This window comes from Echinops telfairi, unplaced genomic scaffold (assembly GCF_000313985.2).
Source record: "Echinops telfairi isolate 266 unplaced genomic scaffold, ASM31398v2 ScPeMD7_5;HRSCAF=22, whole genome shotgun sequence".
Classification (NCBI taxonomy): Eukaryota; Metazoa; Chordata; class Mammalia; order Afrosoricida; family Tenrecidae; genus Echinops; species Echinops telfairi.
This window is the reverse complement of record NW_022103901.1, coordinates 10482461-10499077: the sequence shown is the minus strand read 5'-3', so window position 1 is coordinate 10499077 and position 16617 is coordinate 10482461. Positions and strand designations below refer to the sequence as shown.

Here is a 16617-nt window from a genome sequence, read left to right as displayed (position 1 = left end):
TCCCCAAGAGCGGCCAGGTCTCCACACACACACAGGACTATGGGCAAGGAAGGGTAGGTGCGGAATGCACACTTGCCTGCAACCAGCCTCCACGCACCACCATCTCATACCCTTCACTTCCCTCAAGTTCATCCGCCTCTAGGCTGCCCCTCAGGCAAGCTAACGGGCCAGGCTGGCAGGAGACTGACCCCACGGGTACCAATAGGCCAATCCTAGGCAGCTCCTCCCATCTCTTCTGTTCCCGTTGCAGCCCCAGCGCCCCGTTGTAGTTCCTAGATTGTGGGTGCACGTCATCTTTCATGTAAATGGGGAGGCTCTGGGGGCGTATCCGAGCTTTGTGCTTGCCATAGCCCCAGGGCACAGGGTCTCCTCTGGTGACAATCATTTTGGGGATGATTGTGATGGAGAGGGGACCCCAGTTTGACTGGACTGGCACCTGTGGTTGGGTGTTAGGGGAGATGCGGGAGTCGTCCCATTGAAGAGATGAGAAGGCGTGAAGAGGGGGTGATGTGGAGAGTTAAAAGGAAAAGGGGGAAAAAAGGTCCTCATCTCGCAAAGGGTGCCTGAGCATTTGGGACAGTGACTGTTGCTGGCCGATCCTTCTCCAGCCTTGGAAAGTCTAGGGGACCCTGTTGGGCAGCTGTAGCATCCCTTATTGTTGTTGTTGTTAACCCTGGCAGGAAAACAAACGAGAAGGAGCAAACGAGGTAAAGTGAAAAAGTGCCCAGGCTTGGGATCGGGGGTCCATAGGAAGGAAGGAAGTCTGGGGTGCAGAGCTCAGAGGAGGATAAGTAATCCCTGGGGACGGACTCAGTGCTAACTGAGGTCAGCAGTTCAGAATCACCAGTGGTTCCTAGGGAGAAAGCAGAGGCTTTGTGCTTCCATAAGAGAGTCACACTCTTGGAAACCCTGGGGCGGTTCTGCCCCCTGTCCTGTTGGGTCATTGTGAGCCAGTGGCAGGGAGTTCAGTTTTTGCTTTTTAGGACACAACTCCAGTAGAAAGGCCCGGAGAGTAGAGAACAGGGGCCATCCTGGAAGAACACCGGCTTGTGCTTACCCCGTGAGCTGTGGTGGCCCAGTGGGTCACGTGTTGCACTGATACCCAAAAGGTCTCCAGTTGGGACACACCAGCTCCTCTGTGGGAGAAAGAGGTGGCAGTCTCCCCGGGTATCCCCTAGCAAGCCGTTTGGCTCTGCTCGCTGGATCTGCTGTGTGCCGGAACCACTGGGCAGAGGGTTTCTTCTCGCCCTGTGGTGCACCTCCATCCTGAGGAAGGAGCTAGTTAACACCTGGGCTTGGGGGCTGGAACTTGGCCTTGCCCCAAGGGCTGGGGATTTGTGGTTCAACATGTGGGCTGCTGACCACCAGCTGCACCGAGGGAGAGGGATGCAGACGTTCTACTCCCGTGAAGAGTGACAGTCCCGGAAACTCTGGAATCAGCTTGAAGGCAGCAAGTGTGGGGGCTTGCTTGTTTGTTTTCTTTAAATAACGGTGCCAGGAGCCACTGGCTAGTGAAGGAGGGGATGGAGTGAGAACGTCTTGCTCTTGGCCCTGGGTGGGTCGGGACCACCTGCTCTGGGGTCTTTTCTTCCCGAGTTCTGAACTCCAGACCAGGCTTCCTTGTGTGTGTGTGAGGGGACCCCGGCCCCCAGCCTGTGAGTACTGAGGGTCGTGTGCGTCGTCTCCAGCAGAGTGACAGCCATTCAGAGGCCAGGGCAGTGACTGCAGAACCCTGTCAAGGGCCATTTCCCCTTCCCCATGCCACTCACACACACACACACACTGGGTGGGTTTGAACCGTCGGTCTTTTGACTCGCAGCTGAGCGGGGCATGTTGCACCGAGTGAACGTGTATTGGGGCCCTTAGAAGTGGGATGGAGCGGTGGGTGAGCCAAGAGCTGTGGAAGGCAGGGCCGAGGGACCTTGTGAGAAGACCTGGACGTGGAGCAGCTAGGAAAGGACTCGTTCCTACCTCGTTGGCCGCCCTCTGCCCTGCTCTGCGTTTCCTCAAAAGGACCTCTACATGCTTTGAGAGCGTGCAGTCAAGAAACTTGGGGGCATCCCCTCTTTCTCTGCCTGAAGCTAGTTTCCCAAGGGTTTCCCTCCGCTCCCCGTTGGCCCGGTTTTCCTCAGGGGACAGGCTCACCAGGGATGGTGTTCTGCCGTTCCGTGAGCCGGGTAACAGGGACTCACTCCACTTCTGCTTGTCTTCCTCGCTTCCCAAGAGCGAGACTCGGTGTTAGCAACCCCCCTCCCAGATACGTCCTAAAACAATGTCTGCCAGATGTCCACCGGTTTTACGGGGTGGCCTCCCAGCCACTTTAGTCTGAAGAAGGCCAGGTGCTTGCCCTGGTTCTCTGGGTGCTCCCAGAGCCAGACTCCAGCTCCCAGTGTCTCCCCAGCAGCGGGCATGGGGGGCAGGGGGGATGACTGCCTTCTCTCCTGAGGGCCTTCCGTGCTCCTCACCCTCTGGAAGCTGCTGTCCTCTGCTTACTCCGTCCACCAGGCCAGAAAGTGAAGGCAGCGGGAGGGGGAGTTCTCCTGAGTGTCCCTTCTCCCCTGTCCTGACCGGGGCCCATCAGTGTCCACAGTCCTCGGGGCGGGCCTTCTGGAAGCCAGGGCCTCTGTAGAGTCTCGGCACTCCCTCTCCTGAGCAATGTCAGACACAACCTGGGTGGTTTTCCTGGAGTGGGGACACAGCGCGCAGTCAGTGCCCCAAATGCCTGCAGGGCTGTGGTGTAGAGAAAGAATGACCCTTACTCTTGCGGGGGTTCCTACCCACTGGCCACTCGGAGGAAGAAAGATGAGGCTGCCTGGCCCCAGGTGGCACTGTTGGGGTGAGCATCAGGCTGCTAACCTCAAGGCCACCAGTTCAGTCCCGGCAGCTACCCCGTAGGAGGAAGTCGAGACTGTCTGCTCCCGGTGAGATGTGCCGACTTGCAGGGCTGGTGAGAGCAGAGCCGAGTGGACTTGGTGGCCGTGGGCTGGGGTTTGGGGTGTTCTGTGAACCCTCCTTGAATTCGGCAGGGGAAGCTTTCTCGCTGGCCGTCCCCCCAGTGGATGGCTTTGTGAGGTGGCTGTGTCATCTCCAGAGTGACTGACAGAGGCTGTGGTAGAGGGGCCCCTGGCTGGGGAGCGTGCCCGGCCCTCTCTGGTCCCAAACAGCCGCCTTCTACCTTCAGGCGCCGTGCTTCAGGGAGTGGCTGCAGTCTGTCTGTCTCCCCACTGCCACTCCAGGTGAGGTGCCTCTGGTGAAGCCTTTGTCCCACGAGTCGTCCTTCCCTGTCACCGAGGGCCTGGGAGTTGATGGGTGCTGTGGAGGAGGTCTGCTCCGGCCTCCCACCCTGCCACTGACTGCAGCCTCCGCCCTCCTGCTGCCTGGACGCCACCAGGGATGAACCACTGGCTGACCGCCGCCCCTCTTGTCCCTTAGAGGGCCTCCCACCGCGCTGCCTCTCGAGCCGCCGGAGGAAAAGTCACTTTGCCCGTATGTCTCCTTCACAGCTGGGGCATTATGTTGTAGAACTATTGTTCACCTCTCCTGGTCTTGGGGGACGGGGCTTGGGTGGTGATTGGCATATGACGTAGTTGCTTCTGAAAACGGGCCGGGCTTTCCTGCCTGGAGCATGTCCTGCGTGTCATGCCCGTCCTTGGCTCTGGAGCAGCCCTTCCCACACACCCCTTGATGAGGCTTCTCCCTAGCCGAGAAGCTGGCTCTCCCACCTCCAAGTAGCCCCCAGGCAGAGTGTTGCACTCGGAGATGATTCTGAGCCCCTCCTCCATGGTCAGCCGTCTCTCTCCTGGGGTATTTGTGATTCCTGTTGTTTTCCTGCTTCCGTGTGCGTGCATGCGTGTCTGTGTGCCCCTCATCTGCCCTAAGGGCAGCCCTGCACACACACTGTCTCCGGCTTTGGGGAGACCCGTCTGGCATGCTCCCTGCAACACCACCGCCCTCCGGCTTCTTGCCCGCCCCCCAGGGGCCCTCACTGCTGCCGAGGGGGCGGAGGGGGTGCTGTGGTGTGTGCCGGCCAGCCATCCCTCTTCAGGCAGGCTGTGGCCACAGGAGGGCCACGGTGGCCCTTCTGACCGTTCATCCCACCACCACCTTCCTTTCCTCCTACCAGGGTCACTCGTCGCTCTCGGATGTGAAGGTCCCTTCTGGTCACTCCTGAGGTCAGACTGGTGTCCAGGAGCTGGGGAAGTCTCACTCACTCAGCATACGCCGTGTCAGAAGAGAGGCCAGCTTGGCCAGGTCAGTCTGGGCTGGTGGCGGGAAGGGGGTGTGCCTGCCTGGAAGCCCGAGGACCACGCGCTTCTGGTTCTCTGTCTGCCCCCAGTTCACCCGTGCTGCTGACTCCTTGTGTGGCTGTCTCATGGTGTGAATTGCCGCGGGCTCAGGTGAGCGCTGTCAGCAGCCTGCCCCTGTGCCCACCGAGGGGCCCTACCTGGCCCAGAGGATCCCTGGGCTGCTGCTCTCCAGCATCCACCCTGCCTTTTCTCCCCAGCTATCAGAGTGAACGCCAGCCCCCTGCCTCTACCCGTCCCTCCCACCGTGAGGATACTCACCGGCTGCACGATGGCAGCAGAGACCCTCAACTTTGGGCCTGAGTGGTGAGCCCAGCAGGCTGTGGGGTGGGCGTGGGGGCGAGGGCTGCTCCCCCCTCGGCCTCACCCTTTCCCGTCCACACACCTCTCCCAGGCTAAGGGCCCTTTCCAGCGGGGGCAGTGTGGCCTCCCCACCCCCGTCTCCAGCCATCCCCAAATACAAGCTAGCGGACTATCGCTATGGGCGAGAGGAGATGCTGGCCCTCTACGTGAAGGAGAACAAGGTGAGGTCTTTGGGTGTGGTGGGCGAGGGGACAAGAGGCTGGCTCACCTCGCCTGCTGAGAGGGCCCAGGAGTGGGTGTGTTTCCAGAGCTCTTGCCCCATGTGGCAGGTCCCTGAAGAGCTGCAGGACAAGGAGTTTGCTGCCGTGTTACAGGAGGAGCCGCTGCAGCCGCTGGCGCTGGAGCCTCTGACGGAGGAGGAGCAGGTGGGCCTGGGCCGAGGCCTGGGGTGCGTGGAGTCTGGGAAGGGCCGCAGGCTATCCTGCAGGTCTTGGGTGTTGGGAGGAATAGGAGCATTGCAGCTGGGAAGACAGGCGCTGAGGGGGGACTTTGGGGGGGTTGTCAGAGAGTGACTGGGTACCTGGGTCCTCACTCCCACTCCTGGCTCCCTCCTCAGAGAAACTTCTCCCTGTCGGTGAACAGTGTGGCTGTGCTAAGGCTGATGGGGAAAGGGGCTGGCCCCCCGCCAAGCGGCACCTCCCGTGGGAGAGGCAGCACCAGAAGCCGAGGTAGTGGGGTGTTCGGGCGTGGGCAGCGGCAGTGCCTGTGGCTTTGGAGACCGGGCGGGCATGTGGTCGTTGGGCAGTGCCTGGTTTGTGACACACCTCACCCCTTCCCCAGGCCGTGGCCGAGGTGACAGCTGCTTCTACCAGAGAAGCGTTGAGGAAGGTGACGGGGCCTTCGGAAGGAGCCCCCGGGAGATCCAGCGCAGCCAGAGCTGGGATGACAGGTGGGGGTGCACAGGGAGACGACAGGGGTCTCTGCCACTAAAGGGGAGCGTAGACCCATCCAGCAAAGCCCCCGTGGTCTCTCTTTCCCTGCTGCCTCCGTGTGGCCTGCTCTGTTCCCTTCTTACCAGCCTGCCTCTTTCCCAGTCCTCTCTGTCCTCCCCTCCCAGCTTCCACTGGGCTCGGGTAGCAGAGTAGATAGGGTGAGAGGAGACCCCGTGGGGGCCTGGACTGCTCTGACCCCAACCCTTTATTCCTGCAGAGGCGAGCGGAGGTTTGAGAAGTCGGCCAGGCGGGACGCAGGTATGGAGGGCAGGAGGGTGCTGTGCAGAGCTCCGCAGTCAGGAGGCAGCCTGGCTGGCCCCACTAGGGAGCTGTGTTTACAAGGGAGGGACAGGAGGCCTGGAGCTGGCCCCTCCATTTGCCAGCCAGGTCGATCAAGAGTCTTAGGGGCTGTGGCTTCCATCTTGCTAATAGAACCCCCCTTCCTGCTGCCAGCACGCTCGGGGTTTGAGGAGAGTGGAGCCGGCCTTCGGAAGGAGCCCACCCGCTCAGACAGCGAGAACTGGCGCTCTCTCCGTGAGGAGCAGGAGGAGGAGGAGGAGGGCAGCTGGAGACTCGGGGCAGGCCCCCGGCGAGATGGTGATCGCTGGCGCTCGGCCAGCCCTGGTGAGACAGGAGCGTGTGAGGGGTTGCGTGAGATCCAGCCTGTGCAGGTTCCCTTGGCCCAGAGGAGAGGTGGTCCATAAGTAGTCCCAGAGATGGTGGTAGGGCCTAGTGGTGTCCTGGTGGGCAGCAGAGGGGAGGAGGCTCTGGCCTGCCTGGGGTATTGATTCTCCTCTTCCCGCTTGTCCTGCCCAGATGGTGGGCCCCGATCTGCTGGCTGGCGGGAACACGGGGAGCGGCGCCGCAAGTTTGACTTTGATTTGCGTGGGGATCGAGGTGGGTGCGGTGAAGAGGAGGGCCGAGCTGGGGGAGGCGGCTCTCACCTCCGGAGAGGCCGTGGGCCCGACGGCTTTGAGGACGACAAGGACGGGCTCCCGGAGTGGTGTTTGGATGACGAGGATGAAGAGATGGGTACCTTTGATGCCACGGGGGCCTTCCTGCCTCTCAAGGTAGCTGTTCACGGACCAGGGGGCAGTTCTTAAAGCTCCAGGCCTCTCGTTCCTTCTGCACCCTTACCTCCCCAACCTGTGCCCCAACCCCACACAGAAGGGCCCCAAGGAGCCAATCCCTGAGGAGCAGGAGCTGGACTTCCAGGGGCTGGAGGATGAGGACGGCGAACCTTCAGAGGGGCTGGACGAAGAGGGGCCCGAGGCAGCAGGTAAGTTGCAGGGTGAGAGCAGGCAGCTCACTCGGAGTAGTGTCCCCTGCCTCTAGGATCTCGAGGTGGGAGAGGAAAGCAGGGACTGCATCCCAGAGCAACAGAGCTCTGTCCTCAAAGGCGACATGTCAGCCAAAAGTCCCGTCTAGTCCCATGATCTCTGAGGACCCCTTAAAGAGCCCGTCATTCACGGACGCCCTGTGCGGCCAGCCATGGATGGTGACAGCCACATGCCTCCCTTGTCCTGACTAGTGAAGAGTGCGGCTCAGCTTGGGCAGAGTCTGGGTGCTGGTGGAACTGACCAAAGCTATAAGGGCATCCGATAGACCCCTGTCCAGCGGCCCAAGCTGTGGCCCTGTGTGGAGGGGCTTAGTGCACCGCTGTCCTGAGAGCCTGACGCCTCTTCGGTGGTGAAAGCTGCTGTGTTTCTTTCAGGTGGGAAGGAACTGGGCCTACTGCCTCTTCAGGAAAAGTCGCCCAGCTCCCCGTCCCCCCTGCCGACCCTGGGCCCCCTGTGGGGAACAAATGGAGATGGCGGTGACCCTGTGGAGGATCTGCCAGCCACCAAAGGTAGACAGCCAGCAGGGCTGGGCATCAATGTGCACCAGGGTGCACAAAGTAACCCCCACCCTGTGGGGAGGAGCCACGTGGGCGCTTTAGTTGGCTGGAAGTGGTTGGAGCCTAAGAGTGGGCAGGGGATGGTCTTGCCCCCATCCCCACCTTCCTCTCTACACTCGTAGGAGATGATATGCGGGGCATGCAGCTGAGCCACGGCGTGGGCTCCCCCCCAGGGCCACCTGGAGATCTGGAGGATGACGAAGGCTTGAAACACCTGCAGCAGGTGTGGTGGTGGGAGGAGGGCTCAAAGATCCCCATGGTACCCCCATGTCCTCCATTTCTGTCCTATCCCAAATCCAAGCTTTTTCCCCTTCTATAACCCTGAGCTGACTACCTGGCCCCTTCTGGCCTGACTTCTCTCTCCTGGCTCCCAGGAGGCAGAGAAGCTGGTCGCCTCCCTACAGGACAGCTCCTTGGAGGAGGAGCAGTTCACAGCCGCCATGCAAGCCCAGGGCCTGCGACACTCAGCGGCCGCCACCGCGCTGCCCCTTAGCCACGGCGCTGCCCGAAAGTGGTTTTACAAAGACCCACAGGGGGAGATCCAAGGTACTGGGGCAGGAGGCCAGGTGGGAGCACGGTGGCCATTCTTAGGCGGCTCTTGGTTGGTGGCCTGGCCCCAGCCTTGGCTCTCTGCCCTCTCCCTTGGTCCAGGCCCCTTCACGACCCAGGAGATGGCCGAGTGGTTCCAGGCTGGCTACTTCTCGATGTCACTGCTCGTGAAGCGGGGCTGTGACGAGGGCTTCCAGCCCCTGGGTGAGGTGATCAAGATGTGGGGCCGTGTGCCCTTTGCCCCAGGACCCTCACCGCCCCCACTGCTGGTAAGCACGGGAGGAAGATGGGGCGGGCAGGGACGGCGACAGGGGGTATGGAGCAGGACAAGGACAAGCATCCAGACCCCAGGAGGCCTGCCACGTGCCCTGGGACTGCGCTCCCTCCCGCAGGGAAACATGGACCAGGAGCGGCTGAAGAAGCAGCAGGAGCTGGCGGCTGCTGCCTTGTACCAGCAGCTGCAGCAACAGCAGTTCCTTCAGCTGGTCGGCAGGTACGGGGAGCTCCGAGGGGCTGGCCAGGAGGCAGGGTCCTGGCTTGTGGGGGTCACTAGCCCCCCGCTGTGCCCTTGCAGCCGCCCACTCCCGCCATGTACGCTCCGGGAAAAGGCAGCTCTGGGAGACCTGCCGCCGCAGCAGCAGCAGCAGCTCACAGCGTTCCTGCAGCAGCTCCAGGCTCTCAAACCCCCCAGGTCTGTGGGCCGTGCGAGCCCGGCCTATCGGCGTCCCCCAGAACGTGGCTGGGTGTGGGTGTACCTGCACACACGCTCTGGAGCGGGGTGATGGGGCTGAACCCCAGTGATTTGTCCTGCAGAGGTGGGGACCAGAACCTGCTCCCGACGATGAACCGGTCCTTGTCGGTGCCAGATTCGAGCCCCCTCTGGGACGTACATACCTCAGCCTCATCACAGTCAGGTTCGAGGCCCACCAGCTGCCCACCAGCCTCCAGCTCCCCCATCCCGCCCCTGGCCCAGCCAACAGGAGGGGCTGTCTTGAGTTCCCAGTGCTCCACCTGTCACCGGGTGTCCCCAGGCAGCCGCCCCCAGGCTGTGGGTAGGGTGCCCCAGACCACTGTCAGCCTGCAAGGGCGGAGCTCCTGAACGCCCCTTGGCTCCTGCAGGTGGTGAGGCCAGTCTTTGGGACATACCAATGAACTCTTCAACTCAGGGTCCAATTCTTGAACAACTCCAGCTGCAACATAAAGTGAGTGGGTACCCTGGGGCTGGGGTCCCTGGGTGTTGAGGGCAGGGTGCAGGCTTCCCCCCCCCCCCCCCCCCCCCCTCCAAGCTAACCTCCAGGACAGTGTCAGTTCCAGGAGCGCCGGGAGGTGGAGGAGCGGAAGCGCAGAGAGGAGAAGCGTCGCCAGCAGCAGCAGCAGCAGGAGCAGAAGCGGAGGCAAGAGGAGGAAGAGCTGTTTCGCCGCAAGCAGGTGTGGGGAAGAGGGGCAGCCAAGCTTTTGGGTTGTCTACGGGGCCAGGCCAGCCGCACTCACCTGCCTCTCCGGTTCAGGCGCGGCAACAGGAGCTGCTGCTGAAGTTGCTGCAGCAGCAGCAGCAAGCAGCCGCACCTGGCCCTGTGCCTCCTGCGCCCAGCTCCCCACCCCCGCTCTGGGCCAGCCTGGCTAAGCAGGGCCTCTCCATGAAGACGCTGCTCGAGCTGCAGTTGGAGAGCGAGCGGCAGCTGCACAAGCAGCCCCCGCCTCGAGAGTCCACGCGGTCCCAGGCCCCAAACCACCGCCTGGTAAGCAGGCTGGCCCTTCCCCCAAGGAACCGAACCCCTGGGACCCTTGGGAACCCAGTCCAGTCCACCCTGTGTTGATGGGGGTGGGGCTGGGGGAGGGCCCAGGACCTGGCTCCTCTGGCTTTGAAGGTTTCTTTGCTCCTGCCTCACCCACCCTTTGCCCCCTGCACAAACCTCCCTGCCTCGTGTGTGCACTCGGGTTTCCTGGTTTGGACCACCCTGACTTCCTGCTCTTTGTGGCAGCTTGGGGGCCTGGGTGCTGCCCCCCTGTCCCAGTGGGTAGCGGAGACTGGGCCCCTGTGGGGCGGTCCTGACAAGAGTGGGGGCAGCAGTGCTGGCGGCCTGGGGCTCTGGGAGGATGCAGTCAAGACTGGAGGCAGCCTGACCCGCAGCCTTGGCTTGAAGAACAGCCGGAGCAGCCCGTCTCTCAGGTGGGCGCCGCAGCCTGGCTGGGGTGGGGGAGTTCGGGGAGGCGGTGGCCTAGAGGCAGCGGGACTCCCAGTGAATCTGCTATGTCTGCCTCTTCCCAGCGATTCCTACAGTCACCTGTCCGGTCGGCCCGTGCGCAAGAAGACAGAGGAGGAGGAGAAGTTGCTGAAGCTGCTGCAGGGCATCCCCAGGCCCCAGGACGGCCTCACCCAGTGGTGCGAACAGATGCTGCACACGCTGAGCTCCGCCGGCAGCCTGGACGGTACGGGGACAGGGGAACTGTCCTGGGGTCCGAAACCTGGGCCAGGTGGATCCTGACTGCTCCGTACCGCCCTGTAGTACCCATGGCCGTAGCGATCCTCAAGGAGGTAGAATCTCCCTATGACGTCCATGACTTTATCCGTTCCTGCCTGGGGGACACGCTGGAAGCCAAAGAATTTGCCAAACAGTTCCTGGAACGGAGGGCCAAGCAGAAAGCCAGGCAGCAGCAGCAGCAGCAGGTAAGGCCTGGCTGGGTCTGGCCAGTGAGAGAGCAGGGAGGTGCCCCACACCTTGACTGCACTCTTGGCAGTCCCTTGACTCACCCTCTTTGCCACCCTGCAGGAGGCTTGGCTGAGCAGTGCCTCCCTGCAGACAGCTTTTCAGACCAACCACAGCACCAAACTCGGCCCTGGGGAGGGCAGCAAGGCCAAGCGGCGGGCCCTGATGCTGCACTCAGACCCCAGCATCTTGGGTGAGTTCAGGGCTGGGCCGGGGCAGGAGAGCCCGAGAAGCCTGGGGGACAGAGCGCCAACCCAGCCTCCTCCTGGCTCCAGGCTACTCCCTGCACGGACCTTCCGGTGAGATCGAGAGCTTGGATGACTACTGACCAGCCCCCGGGGCTGTCGGCCAGGGCCAGCGAGCGGCAGCAGCCTGGACCCTCCTCGGGTCCGCAGCCTGCAGGCCTCCCCACAGGGAGCATAGGAGAAGCGGGGGCAGGGTCCCCAGCACTTGTTACAAACCACACAATGCACCTTAACTCACCCACCACGAGGCACTTTACAGATTGGGGGGAGGGGTTCTTGTTCTTGTTTCTTGTTTTGTTTTTTTTGTTTTTTAACAACATTGAAGAAAACGTTAGGAAAGACAATAAAAACTAAGAACTAAACTCTAAGCACCCCTCCCCCACGTCCAGGGGCAGTGGGAGTGACAGTGGAAGGCCGACAGAGGATTTTTTGTTTTGTTTTTTTGTTTTTTGTTTTTTTAAGAAAAAAAGGAAAAAAAGAAAAAGAATGGCTGGGGGTGGGTGGGGAAGGATACGGAAAAGAAATGACACACTGTTCATTTGGGACAGTGGGGACACAGGCCCCATGGATCTGTCCTACCTGCCCCCTCCCGCCCCACCCCCCAGGCTGCACTTACCCTCCCTGCCCCTTTAAGGCGGGCCACTGGGGTAACTGGAAGCTGGGGGGCCAGCAGTTTGCACAGCGAGGCCCCCTGGGAGCCCCGCCTGCCGGACCCGCTGTGAAGGGCGCCCCTGGGGTGGTGACCGGCTGAGGTGTGCAGGGCAGGACCCAGAGGCTCCCTTGGCTTCACTGCGTTGGGGAAAGTTGCACAAATTGGATGAGCTGCCTCCGATCCCCAGGTGACTGCCCTGCACTGGCTGCCGGGTAGATGGGAAAGGCCAGGCCAGTGCCAACCTCATCTGGCCGTGGGCGGCAGAACTTTTGCCTCTAGCTCTGGGGAGGGCTTCCCCCACCACTGCCATTTGGGGGAAGGGCCTGGGTGTGAGGCTGATCGCACCAGCTCCCTGCCTTGCCACATGAATGTATTCTCTGGGCCACCAGCCTCTGCCTCGCTCCCTCCAGGAACCAGAGGGGCACCACTTCACGGACTGAGCTGGTGCTCCTCGGAAGGGGCAAGCTGGGGGCCGAGAGGAGTGAGGGAGGGGCAGCTCGGGTTGGAGGGAGGGGTGGAAAAGGAGTTGTCCCCCCCTTCACCTCTGCTGCCTGCTGTGTGGAACATGGACCACCCACCCAGCTCTGCTCAGACCACCCCCTCCATCGACCAAATGGGAGGAGTCAGTGACCCCTGCCCTCCACTGGTTTTTTAATGTTACGTGAGGTTGGGGGTCGAGAATAGAAGTGTGGGTCTCCTAAGTCAGGAGGAGCTGCCCTTCCTATTTCTGACTGACTTATTCTGAATCACCTACCTGGTTTGTCTCCATCTGTTGTTTTGTGGGTGTGCGCGCGCGTACTTTTTAAATGGTTTTGGTTTCTCTAACTTCTCCCATCGACCTCATTGCTCGGAGCGCAGTATTATGGCGGGCAAACCCCTGCCACTGCCTCTCCTCCATGAATGTATTTCTCCTCCCAGCCCTGGGGACACGGCCAGTGGCAACTCCCCGGTAGATTCCTTCCTCCTTCATCCCCAGAGACTTTTTTTTTTTTTTTTGCACCAAAGTGGCACCTGGGTCAGTGTTGGGTCAGGCTGGCCTTGGAGGTAGAAGGGCGCCCTCCGCCTGCTGCTCCCCGGTTTCAACAGTGTTCGAGTCCGTGAAAAGACAATATTCTCTCTAAAGCAATAAGGGGGTGATGGGCCAGGGGGGGAATGTCTCGCTGCTGCTGGCCCCCCAGCTCCCCCTTTCCTCTCACCAGTGTTTGGTGGCATTTGGGGAGTGGGGGGACTACTGTTGTGACTGAATGTAATCCCCCCACCCCTGCCGCAGCCAATGCAGGGGGAGGGGCACGAAACTCTTCCTGTCTCTTCCTTCCCCTCAGCTGAAGAGACTTTGAACTTTGGGGGCCCTTGAGCCTGGAGAGGCCTTAACCCTGTGAGGAATTGTAGGGGGAGCCCTCACCGACCCCCATCCCCTTCTGAGAGTGGTCAATGTTTACAAGCCCCTGAGCCCCCCAGCCCCAGGGGGTGGGCACGGGCTCCATCACCATCCTTTCCAATCCCAGTCTTTCGGGCCCTAGCTGCTCCCCAGCCCTCCTCAAGGCTGGAGTTGATGCAGGGCCTCTTCCATATCCCCTTGTCCCCAGGATCTCCCTCCCTCCCCCCTCCTCTGTGTGACTTCCCATCTTTTCCTTGCCCCTGTAAATACCCATCCCCCAATAAAACTTGGTGTGTGTTCCCCCTTTATGCCTCTGCTGTTTTGATTTAGGGAAAGGGGCTCTGAGGTGGGTGGGCGAGCCTGCTGCAGGCTGGGACCTGAAGGCCGTAACAGTGGCGCTTGGAGGGCTAGGCTCCCCGAGGGGCTCTGCTTTTAGGGCGGGGCTGTGTTCAGCTGGCATGGGGGCTAGTAGGGAGAACATCTGTCCAGGGGACATTGGGGAGACTGGGTACATAGAACAGCTTGTGTACTGTGAGGGTCGGGGCTTGGTATGTGAAGGCCGTCTTCCTAGGGGGGTGGGAGCTAGGACTGAGCATGGTGGCTGGGTGGTGGAACGTCTGCCTGTGGTGTGGTGGGAGTGCTGGGTGTATGAGGACACGCCTGCCTCAGGCAGTGCTGGGAGGGCCGGGCACCCAGGAGGTCCTGCAGTGATCTGGGTTAGCGGGGTGGCATCTGCCTGTGGTGAGGGTGGGAGGGCCAGCTGTGAGGACAGCTGCCTCCAGCAGAGGGCGGGGACTTGGGGTGTAAGAGAACAGAACGGCTGCATGTGAGGAGGAGCCTATCAGGAGGAGCCTCCTCCCCAGAATAACCCCAAACCTCAGGCAGCAGAAACCCAAGGGACTAAGACACAAGCAAGGTGGACATCAGGCAGAGTTGGAATTGGTTCCTTTATGGAAAAACTGAAAATATAATAAAAATTAAAATAAAACCAGTTTTAAAAAAGCCAGCCCCTGGAGTTCCCACCTCCTGCCTCCTGGCGGGGGGCGGTTGGGAGAGGGAGACCCCAACCCCAGGGCAGCAAAAGGAAGGGTTTCTGCCCCTTCTATACCCCCATTCTATCCCCATCTTTATCTCCACAGCAGGGCCCCCCCACCCCCCGGGAGGAACCAAACCTGGGTGTGGGGGATCAGGGACCCACGGGCCCATGGCCCGCTGGGGAGGGATGCTTGGCGCACCCAGCCCCAAAGCTCCCGGCCTGTAGTGTGGGCATGGGCAGGGCCCTCCCGGCCTGGGACCAGCTGGGGTTGGAACGCTTAGTTCCAGATCTTGAGGAAGGAGTCCCAGGAGCCTGTGGCCACAGCCATGCCATCATCGGTGACCCCGAGGCAGCTCACGCGGTTGTCGTGGCCAGCAAGGACACCTGTAAGGGAGGGGCACATCAGCGAGGACCTGGCCTGGTGTCTGGGCCCTGTCTCGCTCTCACCGCCCCTGCCCCCCAGCCCCAGCCCCTCCCAGCCCTCACCTGCACGGTCACCCTTCATGGCGTCCCAAATGTTGCAGTTGAAATCGTCATAGCCAGCAAGCAGCAGCCGGCCGCTTCGAGAGAAGGCAACGGAGGTGATGCCACAGATGATGTTGTCGTGGGAATACATGAGCAGCTCCTGGTCGGCTCTCAGGTCAAAAAGGCGGCACGTAGCGTCGTCAGAGCCGGTGGTGAAGGCGTAGCCGTTGGGGAAGAACTGCGGGGACACGGGACCCAGCGTGAGGCAGGGGTACAGAAGCGGCCCAGGTAGTCGGCAGGGAGAGGGGCCCGCCCAGCCCTGGTCCTGGCACTCACAGCCACGGCATTGATGTCGGATTCATGGCCGATGAAGGTCTGTCGGCACATTGAGTCCCGCACGTCCCACAGCTTGATGGAAGCATCGCAGGCACCTGACACAAAGGTGCGGCCATCGGGGGCCAATGACAGGGACATCACGTCCCCACTGTGTCCTGCAAAGCCCACCGTCTGCTGGCCTGTCTCAATGTCCCACAGGGCACTGTGGAGGTGACAAGCAGAAGGGCGGAGTCACATGATCTGCACAACAGGTTCTCTGGCTCCCTCCCCTCTGCCCCACCCTCTGTCATGTTAGAAGCCTCCAGAGAAGCCTGTTCTGGCCCCAGGCCAGAGCCTGATGTGGGGAGAGGGGACCCTCAGGAGAGGGAGGCTAGTGGCTGCAGGAGGCCCAGATACCCAGCAAGACCTCACCAGGTGGTATCCCCGGAGCTGGTGATGATTTGGTTGTCATCCAGAAACCGACAGCATGACAGGTACCCTGGGAGGGGAAGAGGCTGGTCAGCCAGTCCCCTGATGGGAAGGGCCGTGCCACGCCTGTCCACTGCAGGAGGGCCCACACCCTGCCACGCCCCGCTTACCAGTATGGCCAGGCAGCTCCCGGCTGACCCTGACATTTCCCTCACGGGTCTTGAGGCTGTAGATGGAGCAGATGTTGTCCAACCCCCCACAGGCCACAAAGTTCCCTGAGGGTGCGTAGGCACAGGTCATGACCCAGGAGGAGCGCAGTGGGATGGCATGGACCTAGAGAGGAGGGGCGATGCCAAGTTAGAGCCAGCCGAGGCCCTGCAGTCCGGCCTCATCCGACTTCCGGGCCGCCTCTACCTTGTTGGTGGTGTAACTGTCCCAGATGATGAGCTTCCCGTCCTGGGAGGCGCTGACCAGCAGCCTGTGGGAGAGAGCAAGGCGCTCAGGGCCCCCGAACAAACGCCCTCCTCTGCAGGCAGGAAGTCCACCACACCCCTGGGGCACACATCAATCTGAGACAGCTCGCAGCAGCAGCTTGGGCGGCCCTGGTTACCCAGACCCCACGGGGCTGTTGGGGAGTCAAGGTCTTCCACGGAGCACTCTGGCATCCTGGGTCTTTCTCCAGATCCAGGAGGCTGCCCACTCTTCCTCCCTCCTGTCCTCTGGCGACTGGCTCTAAAGTCAGCCCACAAACGCTATGTGCGAGCGTGCACGCGTGCACGTGCGCGCACACATATACACACACCTTGAGTCTGTCCCCCAGTGCATGGCGTAGATTTTTGCCAGGTGCCCACGGAGGGTCCTCCGGGTCCGCATTTGGATTCTCCCCACTGGGTCCAGCCCAGCTGTGATCTGGAGGCAGAGGCAGAAGGCTCAGGGAGAGGCCCCCAATCCTCGCTCCCTCCCTGAACCCCAGCTCACAACCTGGACTGCTCTCACCTGGGTCAGTGTGGAATCCCCACATGCTTTCCGGGCATCCTGTGGGAAAGAGGCCAAGGATGGGGTCAGGGAGGCCCCCTAGACTAGGAACCGGACGAAAGCAAGACAGGGTGGGGGTGGGCAGGCAGGCAGAAAGGAGGCAGGCCAACGGGGGGCGGGGGGTGGTGAGTGAGGCATTGCATTCAGGGTACCTTCCCCCACCTCCCCCACCCAGCAGAGCCCCGCCCGGCACACACACCCAGCCCGCTCCACCTCCGGAGACCAAGCCCTCACCCGGATCTGGTTCCGGAGCTGCTCGGCCTCCTGTCTCAGTTGCTCCAGCTCACTCATGGCGCCGGGCCCGTGGGG

General features: G+C 61.6%; 2 protein-coding genes across 5 annotated transcripts; one reads left to right on the top strand and one right to left on the bottom strand.

The window, feature by feature from the left end:
* The first annotated feature begins 6 nt into the window (after window positions 1-6).
* On the top strand, window positions 7-13336 carry GIGYF1 (GRB10 interacting GYF protein 1). Of its 4 annotated transcripts, XM_045284139.1 has the most exons (27): window positions 7-3486; window positions 4124-4251; window positions 4337-4397; window positions 4505-4610; window positions 4699-4828; window positions 4937-5032; window positions 5224-5335; window positions 5448-5556; window positions 5817-5857; window positions 6032-6223; window positions 6416-6669; window positions 6767-6878; window positions 7314-7448; window positions 7619-7719; window positions 7871-8042; window positions 8148-8314; window positions 8438-8538; window positions 8620-8736; window positions 8859-8959; window positions 9165-9247; window positions 9348-9473; window positions 9554-9784; window positions 10028-10215; window positions 10315-10475; window positions 10553-10713; window positions 10817-10946; window positions 11029-13336. In XM_045284139.1, the coding sequence occupies exons 4-27, from the start codon at window positions 4576-4578 to the stop codon at window positions 11079-11081; spliced, it is 3108 nt and encodes a 1035-aa protein (XP_045140074.1). In that variant the 5' UTR covers window positions 7-3486; window positions 4124-4251; window positions 4337-4397; window positions 4505-4575; the 3' UTR covers window positions 11082-13336. The 4 variants fall into 4 exon arrangements, with proteins under 4 accessions (XP_045140074.1, XP_045140077.1, XP_045140081.1 ...); XM_045284142.1 differs by lacking the exon at window positions 4337-4397; XM_045284146.1 differs by having other exon boundaries at window positions 4124-4397; window positions 6053-6223.
* Window positions 13337-13956: 620 nt separating this feature from the next.
* On the bottom strand, window positions 13957-16611 carry GNB2 (G protein subunit beta 2). The gene is made up of 9 exons (XM_004705600.2): window positions 16543-16611; window positions 16270-16308; window positions 16076-16182; window positions 15688-15751; window positions 15444-15606; window positions 15277-15343; window positions 14866-15067; window positions 14551-14767; window positions 13957-14448 (listed from the first exon to the last, which is right to left on the bottom strand). The coding sequence occupies exons 1-9, from the start codon at window positions 16597-16599 to the stop codon at window positions 14342-14344; spliced, it is 1023 nt and encodes a 340-aa protein (XP_004705657.1). The 5' UTR covers window positions 16600-16611; the 3' UTR covers window positions 13957-14341.
* Between the last annotated feature and the right edge of the window lie 6 nt (window positions 16612-16617).

Coding starts and splice junctions, on each gene's coding strand:
- GIGYF1 (XM_045284142.1), top strand. CDS start 4,576: ATGGCAGCAGAGACCCTCAACTTTGGGCCTGAGTG. Junction 4,611..4,698: donor CTCAACTTTGGGCCTGAGTG/GTGAGCCCAGCA, acceptor CACCTCTCCCAG/GCTAAGGGCCCTTTCCAGCG. Junction 8,315..8,437: donor CCTCACCGCCCCCACTGCTG/GTAAGCACGGGA, acceptor TCCCTCCCGCAG/GGAAACATGGACCAGGAGCG.
- GNB2 (XM_004705600.2), bottom strand. CDS start 16,599: ATGAGTGAGCTGGAGCAACTGAGACAGGAGGCCGAGCAGCTCCGGAAC. Junction 16,183..16,269: donor GGGATTCCACACTGACCCAG/GTGAGAGCAGTC, acceptor CTCTGCCTCCAG/ATCACAGCTGGGCTGGACCC. Junction 14,449..14,550: donor CATGAAGGGTGACCGTGCAG/GTGAGGGCTGGG, acceptor CCTCCCTTACAG/GTGTCCTTGCTGGCCACGAC.